This window comes from Perna viridis, chromosome 9 (assembly GCF_037379345.1).
Source record: "Perna viridis isolate PV_CMFRI_1.1 ecotype Kerala chromosome 9, ASM3737934v1, whole genome shotgun sequence".
NCBI lineage: Eukaryota > Metazoa > Mollusca > Bivalvia > Mytilida > Mytilidae > Perna > Perna viridis.
This window is the reverse complement of record NC_142453.1, coordinates 3,400,818-3,417,853: the sequence shown is the minus strand read 5'-3', so window position 1 is coordinate 3,417,853 and position 17,036 is coordinate 3,400,818. Positions and strand designations below refer to the sequence as shown.

Sequence of the window (17,036 nt, the reverse complement as noted above, 5' to 3'; positions counted from 1 at the left end):
TACAAAACTCGGTGTTTCCATTTGGTATTGGTCGTACAAAACTCGGTGTTTCCATTTGGTATTGGTCGTACATAACTCGGTGTTTTCTTTTGACTTCGGTTGTGCATTTCGCGGTGTTTTCCAAGCACCTCTGCTTTAAATTACTCAGTTATTTTATTTGACCACAGTTGTAAATTACATAGTACATTATAGTGTTTTCTTTTGATCTCTGTTGTGCATTACTTGGCACTTTCCGTCGATCTCGGTTGTACTCGACTCATGCAGTGTTTTCTTTTGATCTCTGTTGTGCATTACATGACACTTTCCGTCGATCTCGGTTGTACTCGACTCATGCAGTGTTTTCTTTTGATCTCTGTTTTGCATTACTCGGCACTTTCCGTCGATCTCGGTTGTACTCGACTCATACAGTGTTTTCTTTTAATTTCTGTTGTACATTGCCATATTGCTTTCTTGATTATTCACTATTATGAGTTGTCTTTGTTATACATGACACGATTCTTTTCGTGTATATCGATAATTTATTACGCAGTGTTTTTCTTTGGTTGCATATTACTCAGTGTTTCCTTGTGCTTTCAGTTGTAAATTGTTTGGTGTTTTTCTATAATTTCAGTTGCAAAAAAGTAATAAAATGATGCAACATCTTTGTTTTAAATATAGAGGCTACGAAATGAGTAACAAAAATAAAAGTTGAGATTTCTCCTATATAAGTTGCAGAAATTCATGGTTGTAAAACTCAGAAGTTAATTGAAAGTCTTGCTTATGATGTGTATGAGTTTCTTGAAATGGTTGAATTTCTCTTATTGACATGCACCTGTTTTAAGATAAATCATGATATTCGTGCCAATTTTCTCAATTTCTCATTGCAGTTGTTCCATTCAGAAAAAAAATCCAAGATTGATAACGGAACTAATGCAGTCTATCTTATAAATAGGCTTGTTTACATATTTACAAGCTGAATTTCCTTGTATCAGGACATAGCGGTAGGTCTGATGCATTATGATAATGATAGAATTCTTGATAGGTTATGTATTCAAAAATACAGACGATTAAAGTAGATGAGCATATAGACCCCAAAGTACAACAGGGAAACTTGTGAATGAGTAGTTTCACACAGAGCCGTAAGCTAAATATTAGTTGTTAATCATGATGTCATGACATAATGATTTACGTCACATTTACTATTTTTCTTAAATACAAAAATATATGTTTTGTGAATGAAATAATCACATATTGCTTTATTAAAAAAAACAAAACCTGGGATTGAAAGAAATAATAATAAGATACTTTGTCAAATCATTCTTTTGTGTATGAGGAAGCTTTACATTAATAAATTACTACTTTAAAACGAATCCTTCTGTAAAATATATTTTTGTCTGAATATCTTTGTTCGAATATACAGAAACACTTCTTCACAATAATGACCAAATATCTAGTTTTGATGATTACGGCGCTTTTGGCTCTGCCGACCGATTCTAGGTCAGTTCATACACCAGAACAAGTGCACCAAGGTGTAGAGGCCGCAATACGAATTCTGGGACTGGCAGGAAAACGTTAGTATTTAGGAACTAATAACTCTAGATGTCTTTGTCGAAAAGGAAAACTATAAATTATCGTTTTACCTATTCCATAAGTACGGATGCACTTAATTGCTGCTAGACCATACAGTGCTAATTGTAGTCGGATTAAGAGCGTCATCTTTAAATATATTCTTTAAAATGAAATAGTTTATTTGCTCTTCGATAGCTATTTGTTTTTCCGGTTAATTGGAATTAATTTTATGTCTCTCACGTTCTGAAATAATATAAAATACCGCCCCTGAAATTATAGAATAAAAAAACATCTCTTCAAAATGTATGACCAGTTCATAGTAAAAAAGTGATAAAATGGAGTCTACTTTAAGTGTGGTTCTTTGAATAAAAAGTTTCCTTTACTAATCTTTCAGGAAATGCTGATGATTTAGGAAATGCTGCTATGGACAATGCATGTTTTGCAGCAACAAACGATTTAATTGCTTGCTCAGCAGCTGGTAATTCTATCTGTGCTGCGGCGGGCGGTGCTTGCGTTGGGAAGGGACTATGGAATCTGATTTGGGTATGACAACGAACTTTCACAGACGTTAACATACCCGTTGTCGATATGTTGTCTGAAATGAATGAATTATACAATCACATATACTAGTTAACTGTTTTTGTAAACCAAGGACGCTTACTCTTTCGGTGCATCTAGTCCATGCTACCAGTTTTTAGTGGAGTCCGAGTTGCTCATTTCATCTTGCTGCTTTGTGTGTATGATTTTAGTTACTTTGTGTTCTTTGTTGTGTATGTCTGTTTTCATGTCTATATATATATAATATAGATTGAATATGAACAAAAAAGAAAAAAAAAGAAGTAAATATTTAATCTACAAAATGAAGTCATTCTAAGAATCATTGAGCAAATGTTTTGTAATAAAGATCTATTAGCTAAACATGGAGATAAGTATGAGGCTAAAATAACTTATCATAACTTTCATAGACCAATACATAAGCAAGATCAGCTCTAGTTCATTTCACCAGGCTCGTGCTTCCGTATCTTTTAGTGTCATTGGTATTTATAAATTTTATCCATATTTGTCTGTTTTGGATTTTTGTTGTTTTGTCTGTATCAGTGCTTAATCCCTGGCCATCCCCGGCTATTATTGGAAGTAAAGTTAACCTCATAAGCGAAAGATACTGGCCGAGAAGTTGGGGCAATAGACTGCACTTTGTTTTTAACCTGTGATTATGATATTGATCATTATTTTTAATTTTGGTTAAATCATCAAAACTTGTTTTCACTTGCTTTGCAAAGCTATCACACTATTGGGTACAAATTCTGACGAAGATGTAAAAAAAAATGAATAACATAAATTTACATGTATAGAACTATATATTATCAATGCCTTTGATATCCTTATATGGATTTCACGCGATTGACTGCGTTTAAACCTAAGATAGATTGTCAAGATTACACATTGAGAAACGAAGTAAAAACGAAGTGTTACGAATAAAAGGGCAAATTGAAACGAAATTCAAATGACATTTTGAATCATCACGTATTGTGTAGATGTGTGGTTTTAGCAGTAGTGAAAGCGTTGTAAATAATTTAATTAATCTTTTTGGAAATATTAAATTGCCATCGGCGGAATCATTATTAGCGTCTTTAAAAAGTTTTAAATTACTTATAAGTGTGAATATCTCGGAGGTACAGCGCTATTTGATTATACATTGTAGCAATAATACATGTACATCCAAACTTGCTGCGTTTCGCTGAATTGTTTCATTTGATAGTTTGTCGAACGACCTTTATTGCATTAGATAGCTAGGTTTAGGTTGTTGTCAGTAACCCCACGCATACCCTCGACCACTGTCTTCCGAAATTTCTATATACTGACATAATGTCTATTGGTTAGCAGAATACACACATTAGTAATCTAAGTAAATGAAGTGATTATCAAATTGATGGCCCATTTTACTACCTATTTTATCGTTTGTATTTATTCCTACCATTGTTAACGATCAGCCTTTTGTGGCCATGTATTTACCTTTTTGATTTGTTTTTTAATACTATTTTTCACCAGTCAGAGTTTAGAATTTCTTCGCGACAATTTTAATATAATACGTCGGTAACACATTTTTGGATTTGGTATCATTTTTTAATTTTTTTTCCCAACTGACATCTAATGTCGATGTCTTTCTTGTTTTATAAATTTGTTATGCCTAAGGGCATTACGCAAATGTTTAGATATTTTCAGATTTATTCATAATGTCGTACTTTCCCATTTTGTTTTAAATTGAAATTTTGATACCATACTATAGTAATCAGTTGAAAGGGCGTTTCTAGAAAAGCAGAGAATGCTTTACCCTGCCGGTGTACTCAGTCCATATTCCTACTTTTTGTACAACCCGGTGTGCTAATTGATTCGTAAGTTTCTGTGTATAGTATTCTAGTTGATTTGTGAGTTGTATCGTGTTTAACATCTATCTCTAAATTGTCCTTTTATTTTGATGCTTCGGGCATTGTTATGCCGATATTCATTGTTAGGTCCATAACGGAAACTGGTGGATTTGTTTTATTCTGTTACTCTCGAATCCTTCTTCTCTTTACAAAACAATACCAGACAATTCGACCCAAAGACATTCGGCCGAAGACAACCCACGGTCAATTATTTCATTTCAGGGGAAATAGAAGGAAACAAGATGGGAATGGTAGGCAAACAGAACATAATCAAAAGACAAAAAAAAAAAAAAAAAAACAAACAAACAAAAAAAAAAAAAAAAAAAAAAAAAAAAAAAAAAAAAAAAAAAAAAAACAAAAAAAAAAAAAAAAAAAAAAAAAAAAAAAAAAAAAAAAAAAAAAAAAAAAAAAAAAAAAAAAAAAAAAAAAAAATTAAAAAAAAAAAAAAAAAAAAAAAATAAAAAAAAAAAAAAAAAAAAAAAAAAAAAAAAATAAATTAAAAAAAAAAAAAAAAAAAAAAAAAAAAAAAAAAAAAAACCAACCCCCCCCCCCAAAAAAAAAAGAAAAACAAATAATGCACACAACAAACTTGATGTATAAATAAAACTAAATGAGCAACCCGGACTCCATAGACCAGGTGCTTCGGTAGGGTAAGACATCTTGTTACAGAACCAATCTCATCTTTCTTGATCGTTCTTTGAAGGGTTATTGCTTAATACACATGATAAATCGATATAATATAACAACATTATAACTGTTACCTATGCTCTATAGGTCTATGTCATACTAGTACATATTGACACACGAATCGATAATGACTCACAATTGTACAATTACAGCATTGTTACACTACAATCAAAAATTATTTCAAATTTGATATATGTATTTCATAACAAATACGTATTTAGGTAACATGTGTTTATATATCTTATTTGGCCATACTGATTTTGATATTTCCGACAACGATAACGATCATGTTTCAAGTTGGAATAAGACTATCCTGGTTCCCGGGACTACGTTCCAGGTATTAGCTACTAGCAATACACTCTCACGAGGTTATGTGTAACATACTGAATATTGCGATCGGGAACCAGTCTAGAATAAGACGGGTTACTATAGTTTTGATCGGGCTTTTGCAATGCTACTACATAGAAGCTTGCTCCTGTGTGATAGCTGGCAAGGTGCACATGCAAATGTATCCTGCAATTCGGAATATATTATGTACACATCTTCATTTTATATTTGTGATATAGACGAACATTGGTGTTTTGTCATACCAATGCATACTGTTTCAGGCAATCAACATGAGTTATAATAGTATAATTCGGAATTATTTTGTACTGAAATATTCATTTTACAGTTTACGTCTAATTTCAAGAATTTTCAAACAAAACCAAAATGATTTCTCAACGCTAATTTTCAAGATACCAATAAAGATACATTTAATGCTCATACTTCATCGCCCAGATCATCACATAAAAATGTTCTACATGAAATCAATATCGAGATTTTTTTATGTTTCTAGTTGTTATTAGACGAACATTAAAACGAACTGAAATACCAGCAAAAGATGATGGACAATTCCCCCCGAGTTATCAAAAGCTAAATACACAATGAAAGTTATCAACTCTATGAGGGTATGTAATATAGACTTTCCTTTGTTCTGCAATATTATCATAGCATAAAAATAAAAGAAGTATCATTTTATAGTACATTTTGTGTCAATAAAATTCTTGTCATCGCTCAACTGAAAATACTAATAAAATTGATAAACACCGACAAAACCAATCAAAGTTGATAATATTAAATAAATGTTAATAAACAACATAAAAGAATCGCAGATTAAAGAACATTTGATGGAAGAAACATTGTCTTGTATAACCTTAATTGTTCGTCAGTGTCTCCAAATAATTCAATTATGTGAAAAATTGCCATTGTTTGGATATCATGACATATCATTTAAAGCAGGTATTACAAATCTATTAAAATTGATGTAAAAGCAAGCTTAAAATGCGTCGCCCTTCAAAATCTATAGATTTCTTAAAATATTCTAATATATTCGAAAGTAACATAAAGCTTAATAATCCTCTTAGAACATTAAGGTTTATAAGCTTTGAAAATCAGATTTGTTTGAGCACTTACATGGAGATCAAATTACTAGGAAACTTTGAACGTTGCAACTGTTACTTAATCTACATAGAAATAAATCATGTTATGAAGTGACATTATGATTTAAGCAATCAATTAAACACAATAATGAATAGATAAAGATGTATAAATCTGGTTGACAGCATTATACTGCAAAACGAATAATTCCTTAGAATCATCATATTTATCGATATTTACCCTCCCACCCCCCCCGAACACAATTATTAGTTTTTGTTTGATTCATCTTATCAGATTTATTAAGAGTGAATTCTAAAAAAAGCAATACATACTTCATCAACGTTACTTTTGCAATGTCTGAACTCTTACAGAACTACATTAAATTAAAAGAAAGTTGATATGTGTTTTGCGTATATTTAGGAGCATTTATTAGCGATTCTTTAATGATGTTTAAAATGGTGTTATTTGAATTAATTGGTAGAGGCAAAAAGTAGAAAGATGACAAATAATTATCTGGTAGACGAAAAGCTATACGAAGTATTCTGTTAGATGGCGGAAAAAGTGTTTCCGGAAGGTGAATTTAACCCCCCCGGCATCGTAACGTTACCACGGAGTAGTCTATAATACGCACACAGCTCTAATACAAAATATGATTCGGAGAATGCACTAATGAATTTTCTTGACCATTTCCGTATTATCTTTTCTCATGATTTACCCTTACATCGTCTTTATTTAACGTAGTATTTTATATGGTATTTTACTACTTGAACAAACACATTGTTTTTAACAACAAATAGAAAGTAAAAAAAACCTCCCCCTACACAGGAAAAATTATTTCATGTGAAGTTCACATGAATTTCACGTGAAGCTCGATTAACATGATCGTCACTTAAAAAATATTTGCCAATGTATAATAAAAATGAGTTTCTCCCTTTTACTTCAGTGTATTAATCTTTTTAATTTTCAGGTACAAGGTGATATATCCTCAAATCAAAATCCTAAATTGTTATGTAAATATCCCGCAAACAGCGCTCATGTTTGTTATGATGAAAACGCACTGTGTGTACGAAGCAGAAAAGGTCGTGCTTGAATAAATGAAGACTCTTGCAAAGAGACTTAGACATACAACACCATTAAAGATAAGAAAAACATGTATCAGTTTGAATTAAAATATAATTAAAAATCATAAAGATCTTCTGATAACTCATTTCTAGCTTTATCAATAGAGTTAAGGCTAAAGAAATGTGTTTGAAAATGTTTCGTCCAACTTGAGTTATTGGATGAACAGTTTACCATGAATTAAGTCATAAAGCCACCACTCTTTGACTGAAATAAGGTTTTATTGCTTTTATACATTTCCAATTTCTTATTGATTTCACCTATTTCTACAAATTCAAAATGTATCAAACATACTATATAAGTAAAATGAAGAGTATTGCTGGAATATCAGCAAAAACCCCGAAACATAAAAAAATAGGACAATTCAGATACATCAAAATCTAAGTAAATAGCATTAACAGAACATAAAGTCATTCTACATACATAAAGAAGCCGTCAACAGAACGTTACACAAAATAAATTATATCAGTGATATCAGGTGCCCAGGTATCAAAGCACGCAATAGTCAAATTATTATAATTTACACAGCTTCAACGTCAAAGGACGTGAAAATAAAACTTGCCATATGCTGGTGCCATATACATGGGTGATACAGCATAGGAACGGTAACACAACAGTGTAGTATGAAATGGAGAAGATGAATTTCGCAGAAACTTAGTAACTAATTCTATACTGAATGGGGTTCTTTAACAAGCAGAATTATTCCATAACTATAAGTATTTTGCAAGATGGCGGAAAAGGTGTTTCGAGCACGTGTTTTTTGTCTCCCGCGATAATGTGATGTCGCCGTAGTTATCTACTATTTGCAAACAGCTCCGATACAAACAGTGGTTAGGAGAATGCTCTTACAGTTTTTCTGAAGTATATCAAGACTATCCTGTTTTATATTATAGAATTTTAGACACAAGTGTGTTATATTTTAATATCATTGCGAATAATTGGAAGGACACAAAATTAACCAGAAAGAAAAGAAATAAAGAAAAGAAAAAGGAAAAGAAAAAAACATACGAAAACAAAACAGACACTTAAGCTTTATTTCAATTGTCATTTTTGTGGTGGCAATAACTAAATTAAGTCTAAAGGTGAATAAAGTTAGTATTTGTCCAATGTAAGTTCTTTGCTTGTTTTAATGTTATTTCTTTACAAAATCTCGTCTGACACTACTTGACCAATTGGATCAAAACTTTGTATGAATGTTTTATGGTCAGTACATTGTAGGAACTTCTGAGCTACTAGGCTAAGACGGGCGACGAGTTTGTGCTTGTTCACAATTTCACTTTATGTAAAGAAAATTGTTAAGTTTTGTAGAATTTAAAATTATAAAATTTACGACAGATAACAATGATATTATTAGCAGCTTTATCAGCTGGAATAAAACAAACTCCCAACTCAGTTCTTTCAATTTGGATTTCATTCGGGAAATACGGTTTTGACGTTGTATATTAGGAACAAAATGTTCCTCAAAATGTTTTATTCGGATGTCAACTATTCTCATAACTGTGTTGAAGAAAGCATTTAATGCTTGTCCATTTTCTCACGTTTTATCAATTTTACATAATACGAATGGAGTGAGTCCTGGAAGATGCTACGCCATTTATTCCAATTGATAGTGTGTGGAAGACGATACTTACGTCCCGTTTCAAGAAATGTTTTAACTTGTAATAACATGGGAACTAGGAACATAAATATATTTTGAATTACTTCAATGTCCCGATATTGGGATATTTTCCTTAAATGCTTTTTATAATTTGGAATGTGTTTCCCCTTTCGGTTTATTGATTACTTCCAAAGGTTGAACAGTTAAATAGTACATTTTGGTTACCGTTTTATCAATTAAAGTGCACACAAGAGAATTGTTTTCATAGGATATTAATCGTTTGATAAATTGGTTGTGGTGTTAAATCCTAGAGATGGTATTTCCTGCATTCCAGGCAAAGAACTTTGTCCAATCTCACATACACTACTTCTAACTTTTTAAAACTACTGAGTTGGTTTCTTAAGTTCTAGTCCACAGAAAATATAGCCCGTAGATAGACATGTCTCCCTACTTTAACAGCCCGCAGGTAGACATGTCACCCTACTTGAACAGCCCTCAGGTACCCATGTCACCCTACTTGAACAGCCCTCAGGTAGACATGTCACCCTACTTGAACAGCCCGTAGATAGACATGTCACCCTACTTGAACAGCCCGTAGATAGACATGTCACCCTACTTGAACAGCCCGTAGGTAGACATGTCACCCTACTTGAACAGCCCGTAGGTAGACATGTCACCCTACTTGGACACAATATTCGTACTCTTATATCTTATATCTCCTTGAACACAGAGCACTTGGTGGAAAAATAGTGACTACAAATTTTAAAGTCTTTGGTATGATTAAGCCTTGGATCAAAATAGCTTAGTTCATTTCATTCAGTTTGTACACAACATTATTGGACTAGAAAGAGGTATTTATCTGAACAAAAATCCATGTTTTTCTTTATTCATTTTTTAAACAATGATCAACAATTGGCTATCAAACTCAAGACTTCGACTCCATTCAATTCATCAACGTAAGTTGTTTTTGCTGTGATAGTTGTTTACACGACAGTTCATTGTCCCAGACACATCGATCTCCATTCCAAACACATAGGGCCAGATCAGTATAGCATCTGTGAAGTGGACGATTGTTAATATCGTATTTACATGACTGCCTCCCATCCGGGTTTTGATACATATCATCTTTGACCTGTAAAAAAACAAAACAAGATTGAATGAATACTCATTCAAGAAAAAACAAGAAAATTCTAAAACAAACATCAATTAAAATGGCAACTATACATATTAAAAATATAAAACGTAAAATGAAATTCTACACTCCAATCGGCTATGCTATAAAAGTCAAAGTAGCTAAATGGCAAACTGTAATGAATAACAGTTGAAGTACAATCAAAATTGATACCTTGGTAAGCTATACATATCAATTTCTATATAACCCGATCTTTTGTAATACTATTCAAAGTATCTATTTTTCCCCTCATAAAAGGCATATTGTTTTTACATTTTGTGCAGCTATTTCAATGTGGTACCTAATAGGAACAATTTAGAATCTCAAGGACAGATCTGATTTGTATAGGACAAGAGCGATCCATCTGCAATATTTGCGGTTGTTGAGGACTCTTACCCTACCGTTGTATCTGGTCCATGCTTCATGTATTTAGTGAAGTCCGAGTTTCTCATTTACTTTTATTTCTTTGTACATAGTATATTGGTTATTTGATGATTTTTGTTGCGTGTGTCTGTTTTCCTTGTCTGGTCATTGTCACTGAATTGCGTGTTTTTGATTTCCGCTAGAGTCTTGGTTCCCCTGATTATTCTTTTACATAAAATATAAAGTGAAACATATAACTACTTGTCATAAAAACAAACTGTAACAATAGATACAAGTTAAAAAAAAACAAATTGAGAAACTAATTATACCTTACACCTACAGTTAGCAGCATAAGAATATCGCCCTTTTGAAACTACGTAGAGCCATTGCCTGAAGGTTCTTGGGCTACCTTCACTGTCACACGGGCTTATAGTCTTATCATCGTCTATGAAATTAAAAAAAGTTTAATTTCCATGTTAAACCGGTGTGTCTTAAATGGAATTTTACTCCAATACCCTTAAAGTGATATTTTTAATGATTTACATATAAATTAACAAACGTAGAAAAAACTAACAGAAACACAACCACAGAACAAGCGTGTTAATTAAATCCAAAACAGTATATGAGTCAGGGGTCACCATAAGGTCTTCAATAAATGTTAACATACCTAACTGAATGATAAAAAAATTCTCATAATCAAACTAAAAAGAAATATAAAGATACGAAAACACATCAATGACCAGCATCTTCCGTATATAAGAGCATGCATGAAACATGTGGTAGAGTTTTATAATGCTTTAACCATTCCTCTTCAATGTAAGATGTAAATGAGCTGAAACACACCATACAATTCACTAATTAATGCATTTAATGTTCTCCATGGAATACCTCAGCATGCACTATATCGACAGAAAGAGATATCCATTCATAGATTTGGGCAGCTTAAAAACACTAGCCCAGAATATACTGAAGAATGCAAGTACCATCAAACTACTAACATTTTAAATAAACGGTCATTAAAATTCCACCGCACAAGGTTAGGAAAAGCAAAGTACGCTAAACAGGGAAAACTTGACAAACATATTTGTCACATTACACTTACTATGTTTTTCCAATGTTTTTCTCACGTTAACATTTAACTAAGCTAATAGATAACACTTGATTGATTACTGTATAACGTCCAATGACAAAATTTTTATGCATTACAGGACGAGAAGAATTGACCAATCGACCCTGTTTGGTACTCGTTCGACACGCTGAAGAGGGTTTTTATTGTTCCAGCTCATCACAGGTTCAATAGCTCGCAGGTATGCATGCCATGCCACTGAGACACATTATCCTGACTCCGAGCCAAATGAAAATTAAAACGAAATACAATTTATAACCATTATATAATGTACATTATTTACATACGAGTATTAAAGCTCAAATCGCATAAATTGTAACGAAACACAAAACTGCATACAATTACCTATGTATCTTCTAGGTTACCGGCATGTTATACGTACATTTTTTGCAGTCTATGCGTAAAAAAGGTCGAAAGTGGAAATAATACTTTTGTATGAAAAAGTATACTATAATGTCTATTATAACTATATATGTTTACATGTTGTGTATACTCGAATGAATGCTAATAGTGTAAACAACGTTAATGTCGACTTACGCTGAAAACAGTATGCAGAATAAGTGTAGAGTATGGTATGACAGCATTGTATAAAAAGGAAAACGAGGGCAAAACGAAAACGACGAAAAACATTTTTTCTGGTTTATGAGTGTAAATAGCAACATACCATCAACAGTGAAATTTGTTTTCAAACAATTTGGAATTTTGTTTTGTTTAACAGTAAGATAGTATAAAGCTGGTAGGGTTAATACAATAATAACCAAGTGCAGTCCAATAAATATACTATGCAGGGAGTTCGGCTAGCCATTTACTATGTCTTAAGTCAGGATCAATTCCCAGAAAACATGCATCCGTTGGGCCAACGTTGGCTGATGGTTTGATCGTTGGCTCTTAGTTGGCGTTGGCATGTCAACGTTGGCCCAATGTTTTACAGAGTGGTTATTAAAATTATTTCCTGTTGATTCATTTTTTCCAAAATGGTTTCTACTTGACAAGCCAATGGTTAAAAACATGACTTTTTAAAATTTCAAATATTTTTATTCTGTAAAAAGATTCTACGTTGGCCCAACTTTGGATCTATTACATGCAGAAAAAAAACATTGCATTTTATGTTTCTCTTTAAAAACTTGTTTTTAGAAGCTATTTGTACTTAAGGGTATTCTTAAATAGTAATTTTTAAATCATAACCATGATTACACAATTTACATTTTTCTACATTTGTCCTACTCAGAGGCAACGTTGAGCCAACATTGAACCAACATCGAAACAGCTTTGGTAACACACATGTAAAAACAAACTTCATATAATTTTTTATCCAAAAATGAAAGTCGATCTCAAGAAAAGTAAAACAAGAAAGCAAATCCAGACATATACATGAAAGCAAATATCTCAACTGAGATATTACGTTGGCCCAACGTTGACACACACACACACACACACACACACACACACACACACACACACACACACACACATAATATATATAATTTTACCTTTTTTTTAAAAAGAAGTTTTTTGCCCTTTTCACAAATTCACAACTACAAGTTTTATTTTTATGTAACACGTATTTGCGTTTAATATTTCGAACTTTACAACTCAAAAACGAGTTATGAGTAACCAATTCTAAATTATGATAACATAAATAATGTACGTAATCTCCTTCTTATCCAGTGTTTTAACTGAGAACATAATACACTTTTTTAAAAACAAAAGTTGTCTTTAATTTTGAACACATGTTTACATATTTTCAATGTAAATGCTAACTAAACACATAACAGTGACAAGCATGCAAAAATTTTTTCCAGTTTCAATATCTAATATACCAATCCGTGTAATATCTGCAAATTTTATAATAGATTTTCTGGTTTTATTCTTGTAAACTGCAATCAGCTTGTCATTAATGTATTCTAAATGGAAAAATATTTTATATGAGTGGAAATTTGAACAATTCATAGTATAGCGTCAGCTAGCGCTCTGCAACACAACAATTTTTAAAATTCTATTTTAAACTTCAAGAATGCCATCATCAGACCGTTTGGTTGGGTTAACGTTATGCTTATGTTGGGTCAACATGGGACATTCGTTGGGTCAATGTTGACATTACGTTGGACCAATGTTAGGCGAACGTTGGATCTCTTTGCACTTACAATGGTTGGCGAACATTGAGCACCCTACGTTGGCCTAACGTGAATGACTTCGTTGAACCAACGTTGGCCCAACATAGGACTGCCATTTGGGAAAGTGGCTTTTTTTCTAAAAAGCAGAGGACGCTTACCCTACCGGTGCACCGGGTCCATGCTCCCAGTTTTTAGTTGAGTCCGAGTTGCTCATTTACTTTTGTTACTTTGTATGTATGATTTTAGTTACTTTATATTCTTTGTTGTGTATGTCTGTTTTCCATGTCTGGTCTTTGTCCCTGGATTACATTCTTTTGATTACCGCTATAACCTTGGTTCCCTTGATTACTCTTTCATCTACCCGATTTTTCTCTCGACTTTGTCAGTATATATTCTTATTTTGATATATCTCTCTGATTTGTTATTATGAGTTCGGTAATTTTGTTATTTTATTTTTTTTCAAATTAAGAAACTTCTTTAATTCTTTTAAAGTTAACATTTCAGTTCATAATGGCGATGCAAGTGTATGTTACATCGTTTTTACTTACCTGTCATGAAATACCTGACAGTGCCATTCTTAATTTTTATTGCACAACTTTCGCTTCCAGAACCAGTGTAGATGTCAAACGTTTCTCCCATTTCTAGGCTACCCTGAAATTAACTTTATGAAAATACCTTTAATGAATACATTGTATTGCAGATGGACCGCTATACAAGGTAAAATTGGTCTAATTCTAATGAAGAATGAAACAGCTTGGAAATCATATTAAATATTGTCATTTAAACTCTGAAAGTTTTGATATTTTTACCGTTAGTCCTTTACAGTAACCTGAATGAATCACATACTGCGACAAGCTCTTGTACTCTTTGTCACATATTTGCCCATTTTTTTTAAATAAGCGTGGCTTTTTTAACGGTGCAAAAGAGAGACCTGATTTAATCTTAATTTTACAGGAAGTAACCGTTTTGGTACCATTTGTTTGATAATCAAAAACATGGAAATTCCGATATATAACATTAGGATAAAACAACAAACTATAAACTTATTTCTGTTTGTTTCCTTGATAGAAATTAAAGCTACATTTATTGGAAAACACACATTAAATATGAAAGGGAAAACATATTCACAAATGTCCTCTTTGGAAAATACAAAAAAAAAAAAAAAAAAAAAAAAAAAAACAATTTGATAGAGTTTCAATATTGTTGTCCAATACTTTTATTTTCTTCAATGTCCTTTGTGATGCTTATTTTGTGGTCTTAAATACAGTAAACGTATTAATTCACGCGGTGTTCTAATTTTCGTTATTTCCGCAATGGACAGAAAAATGATTTTTAACACTATATACAATGCTAATCATTTGGAACCGCGAAAATCGATACTTGCAAAAATATGTTCACTTGACAAAATTCGCGAACATTTGCAATCGCAAAAATTAATACGTTTACAGTATCAAATAGTCTTATTTCCCACCAAAAAACCCTCTGTTGTAGTTGTCTGATAATTACATTGTGTGTTCTGGATATTGACGTTCTCTTATTGTTAGATCATAAGAACATCCGTACATGTAATATGAAAAAAAAAGAAAAAAATGAATATTTCAGCATTATGTCGTTCCACAGGTGATGACCTGTAAAATAAGGAATTTAAACAAGGATTTTGGAATGCATCAGTTTAAATGGTACAGATAATTGTCTATATAAAAAGGATATACCGATATCAAATTATAGTAATGACATATACATCCTTATAAAACATTAAGCAAGTGAAAGCAACGACGAACTGAGTTTACTAAAAATAATTTCAAGGAAATGACAACAATAAATGTCGGACTTCGGTTAATCAATTATGTGTGGCCTATGGTTTGAATTGGAATGTTTAATAATTACCTTATACGGTTTTATAACCTTTACTGAGTACTTGACTCGCTCAAATAGGAAACCATCTACAACCTCTTCCCTATAAACCCTTCCTAGAAATACTACAACAACAACAAAAATCATGTATTCGACACGCATGCAAGTTTTTTTTTGTATTACGATTCACATTCCAAATTTTCAACGCATCTGCTTAAATATCATGTTACAGGTTTCTTTCTTTACCAAACTTTCTCTATAACGGTCAAATGATATCTCTTAAATGGTATAACCTTCTTATTAACACCATTTAATATTTTCCAATACTCATTCCTCAACGGGAATTTCCCAATCCATATTGAATCCTTTGATTTAATGTCCTGAAGATAAATTATTCGGCATTTTTATACAAATAACTATTTGAAGCTGACATCCACCATCCTATTCATATTGAATTATCATCCCCGATACGAAATATTTCTGTCCATAAACACCCCAAAATGGGGAATTCACCCAAGTAAATTCAGTATTTGACGTCTTCCCGCATGTAAAATATAAACACACACACACACCCTCCCCACACCCCCCACACAAAATCGTACTTTTAAATGTCGCCATCCATTTCGCCTTTCTCCCTTTCCACATATTATTCAATTCTTTACCCCTTCCTAAATCGCACAATCCTCCAAACATCATACATTACACGTTAATTCCACGCGTATAATGTATATATATATTAGTTGCAAAGGTTTTTTTTTACGATAATATACTTACAGAATTTTTTACTACAAAACAAATTTTGCATATGAACACGTCGATATATAAAACAGGAGCAAGTCATTGACATCCTAAAACAACACGGAAGTAATATTCCATATAAAATAAATCTTGTTATGATTGAAAGCATCTCCTAACTGTAAGTGACTGTCTGAGAAGGAAAAAAGAATATTTAATAATGATTTCAATAAAGTACATGGATTTACTTTTTTCTGCTTTCACGTGGCGTTATATATAGTCTAATACTGCAAGCTTGTTAAATAATCAGATTAGCTTTATGATGCATTAAAGTATAAAAATAAAAGAAAAGATAAGGAAACGTATGTTGCAACAGTTTATTTTAAGAAACTATCTATTAAGAAACCTGGCAGTTCTTATGGTATTGATGGCACATGGTGATCACATGATATATATATAAATCGACAATGTATGATTCCCGTGCAGATCCGGGTGTTTTAAAGAATAGGCCTGCAGCAGCGCTAAGCTTGTCGTAAAAGGCGACTAAATAGTGCTCAGAAACCTAGCCGGGGGTTAGGCGCTCTGCCCACAGAGCAACTGGGATGTGTGCCCCAGGTGGTGGAATGGGGTACCTCTGGCATGTTACATGCTGGGGTTGTCAGGCTATAATACGGAAAACCTGACCGCTAACCATAGTGGTGCACCGTGTTGGGAAAGATGCCACGTTCCTCGCACGTTAAAGAACCCTGCTGTGGTATTCGATAGGAGTAGGAACCTTTGCGCTCCGCCACAGGAGGCTAAATTGCCCGACCTTACCCATCCCCCCTATTTCTAGTGGCAATCAAAATTTGTCGACCCTGTTGTCCTTGTGACCCAT

The 17,036-nt window shown here is 32.6% G+C and overlaps 1 protein-coding gene and 1 long non-coding RNA gene across 7 annotated transcripts; one reads left to right on the top strand and one right to left on the bottom strand.

Moving 5' to 3' along the window:
* Positions 1–954: 954 nt before the first annotated feature.
* LOC148606139 (uncharacterized) lies at positions 955–7,273 on the top strand. 2 transcript variants are annotated; one of them, XR_015915238.1, is made up of 4 exons: positions 955–1,550; positions 1,943–4,998; positions 5,500–5,611; positions 7,048–7,273. It is a non-coding gene; the product is annotated as an uncharacterized LOC148606139 (long non-coding RNA). The 2 variants fall into 2 exon arrangements; XR_015915237.1 differs by lacking the exons at positions 5,500–5,611; positions 7,048–7,273 and having other exon boundaries at positions 1,366–1,550; positions 1,943–2,177.
* A 2,393-nt stretch (positions 7,274–9,666) lies between these two features.
* Positions 9,667–16,358, bottom strand: LOC148606138 (metalloproteinase inhibitor 3-like). 5 transcript variants are annotated; one of them, XM_088546454.1, is made up of 6 exons: positions 16,199–16,346; positions 15,458–15,549; positions 14,119–14,221; positions 13,277–13,360; positions 10,660–10,775; positions 9,667–9,928 (listed from the first exon to the last, which is right to left on the bottom strand). In XM_088546454.1, the coding sequence occupies exons 1-6, from the start codon at positions 16,329–16,331 to the stop codon at positions 9,740–9,742; spliced, it is 717 nt and encodes a 238-aa protein (XP_088402580.1). In that variant the 5' UTR covers positions 16,332–16,346; the 3' UTR covers positions 9,667–9,739. The 5 variants fall into 5 exon arrangements, with proteins under 5 accessions (XP_088402580.1, XP_088402583.1, XP_088402581.1 ...); XM_088546457.1 differs by lacking the exon at positions 16,199–16,346 and adding an exon at positions 16,087–16,137; XM_088546455.1 differs by lacking the exon at positions 16,199–16,346 and adding an exon at positions 16,027–16,124.
* Between the last annotated feature and the right edge of the window lie 678 nt (positions 16,359–17,036).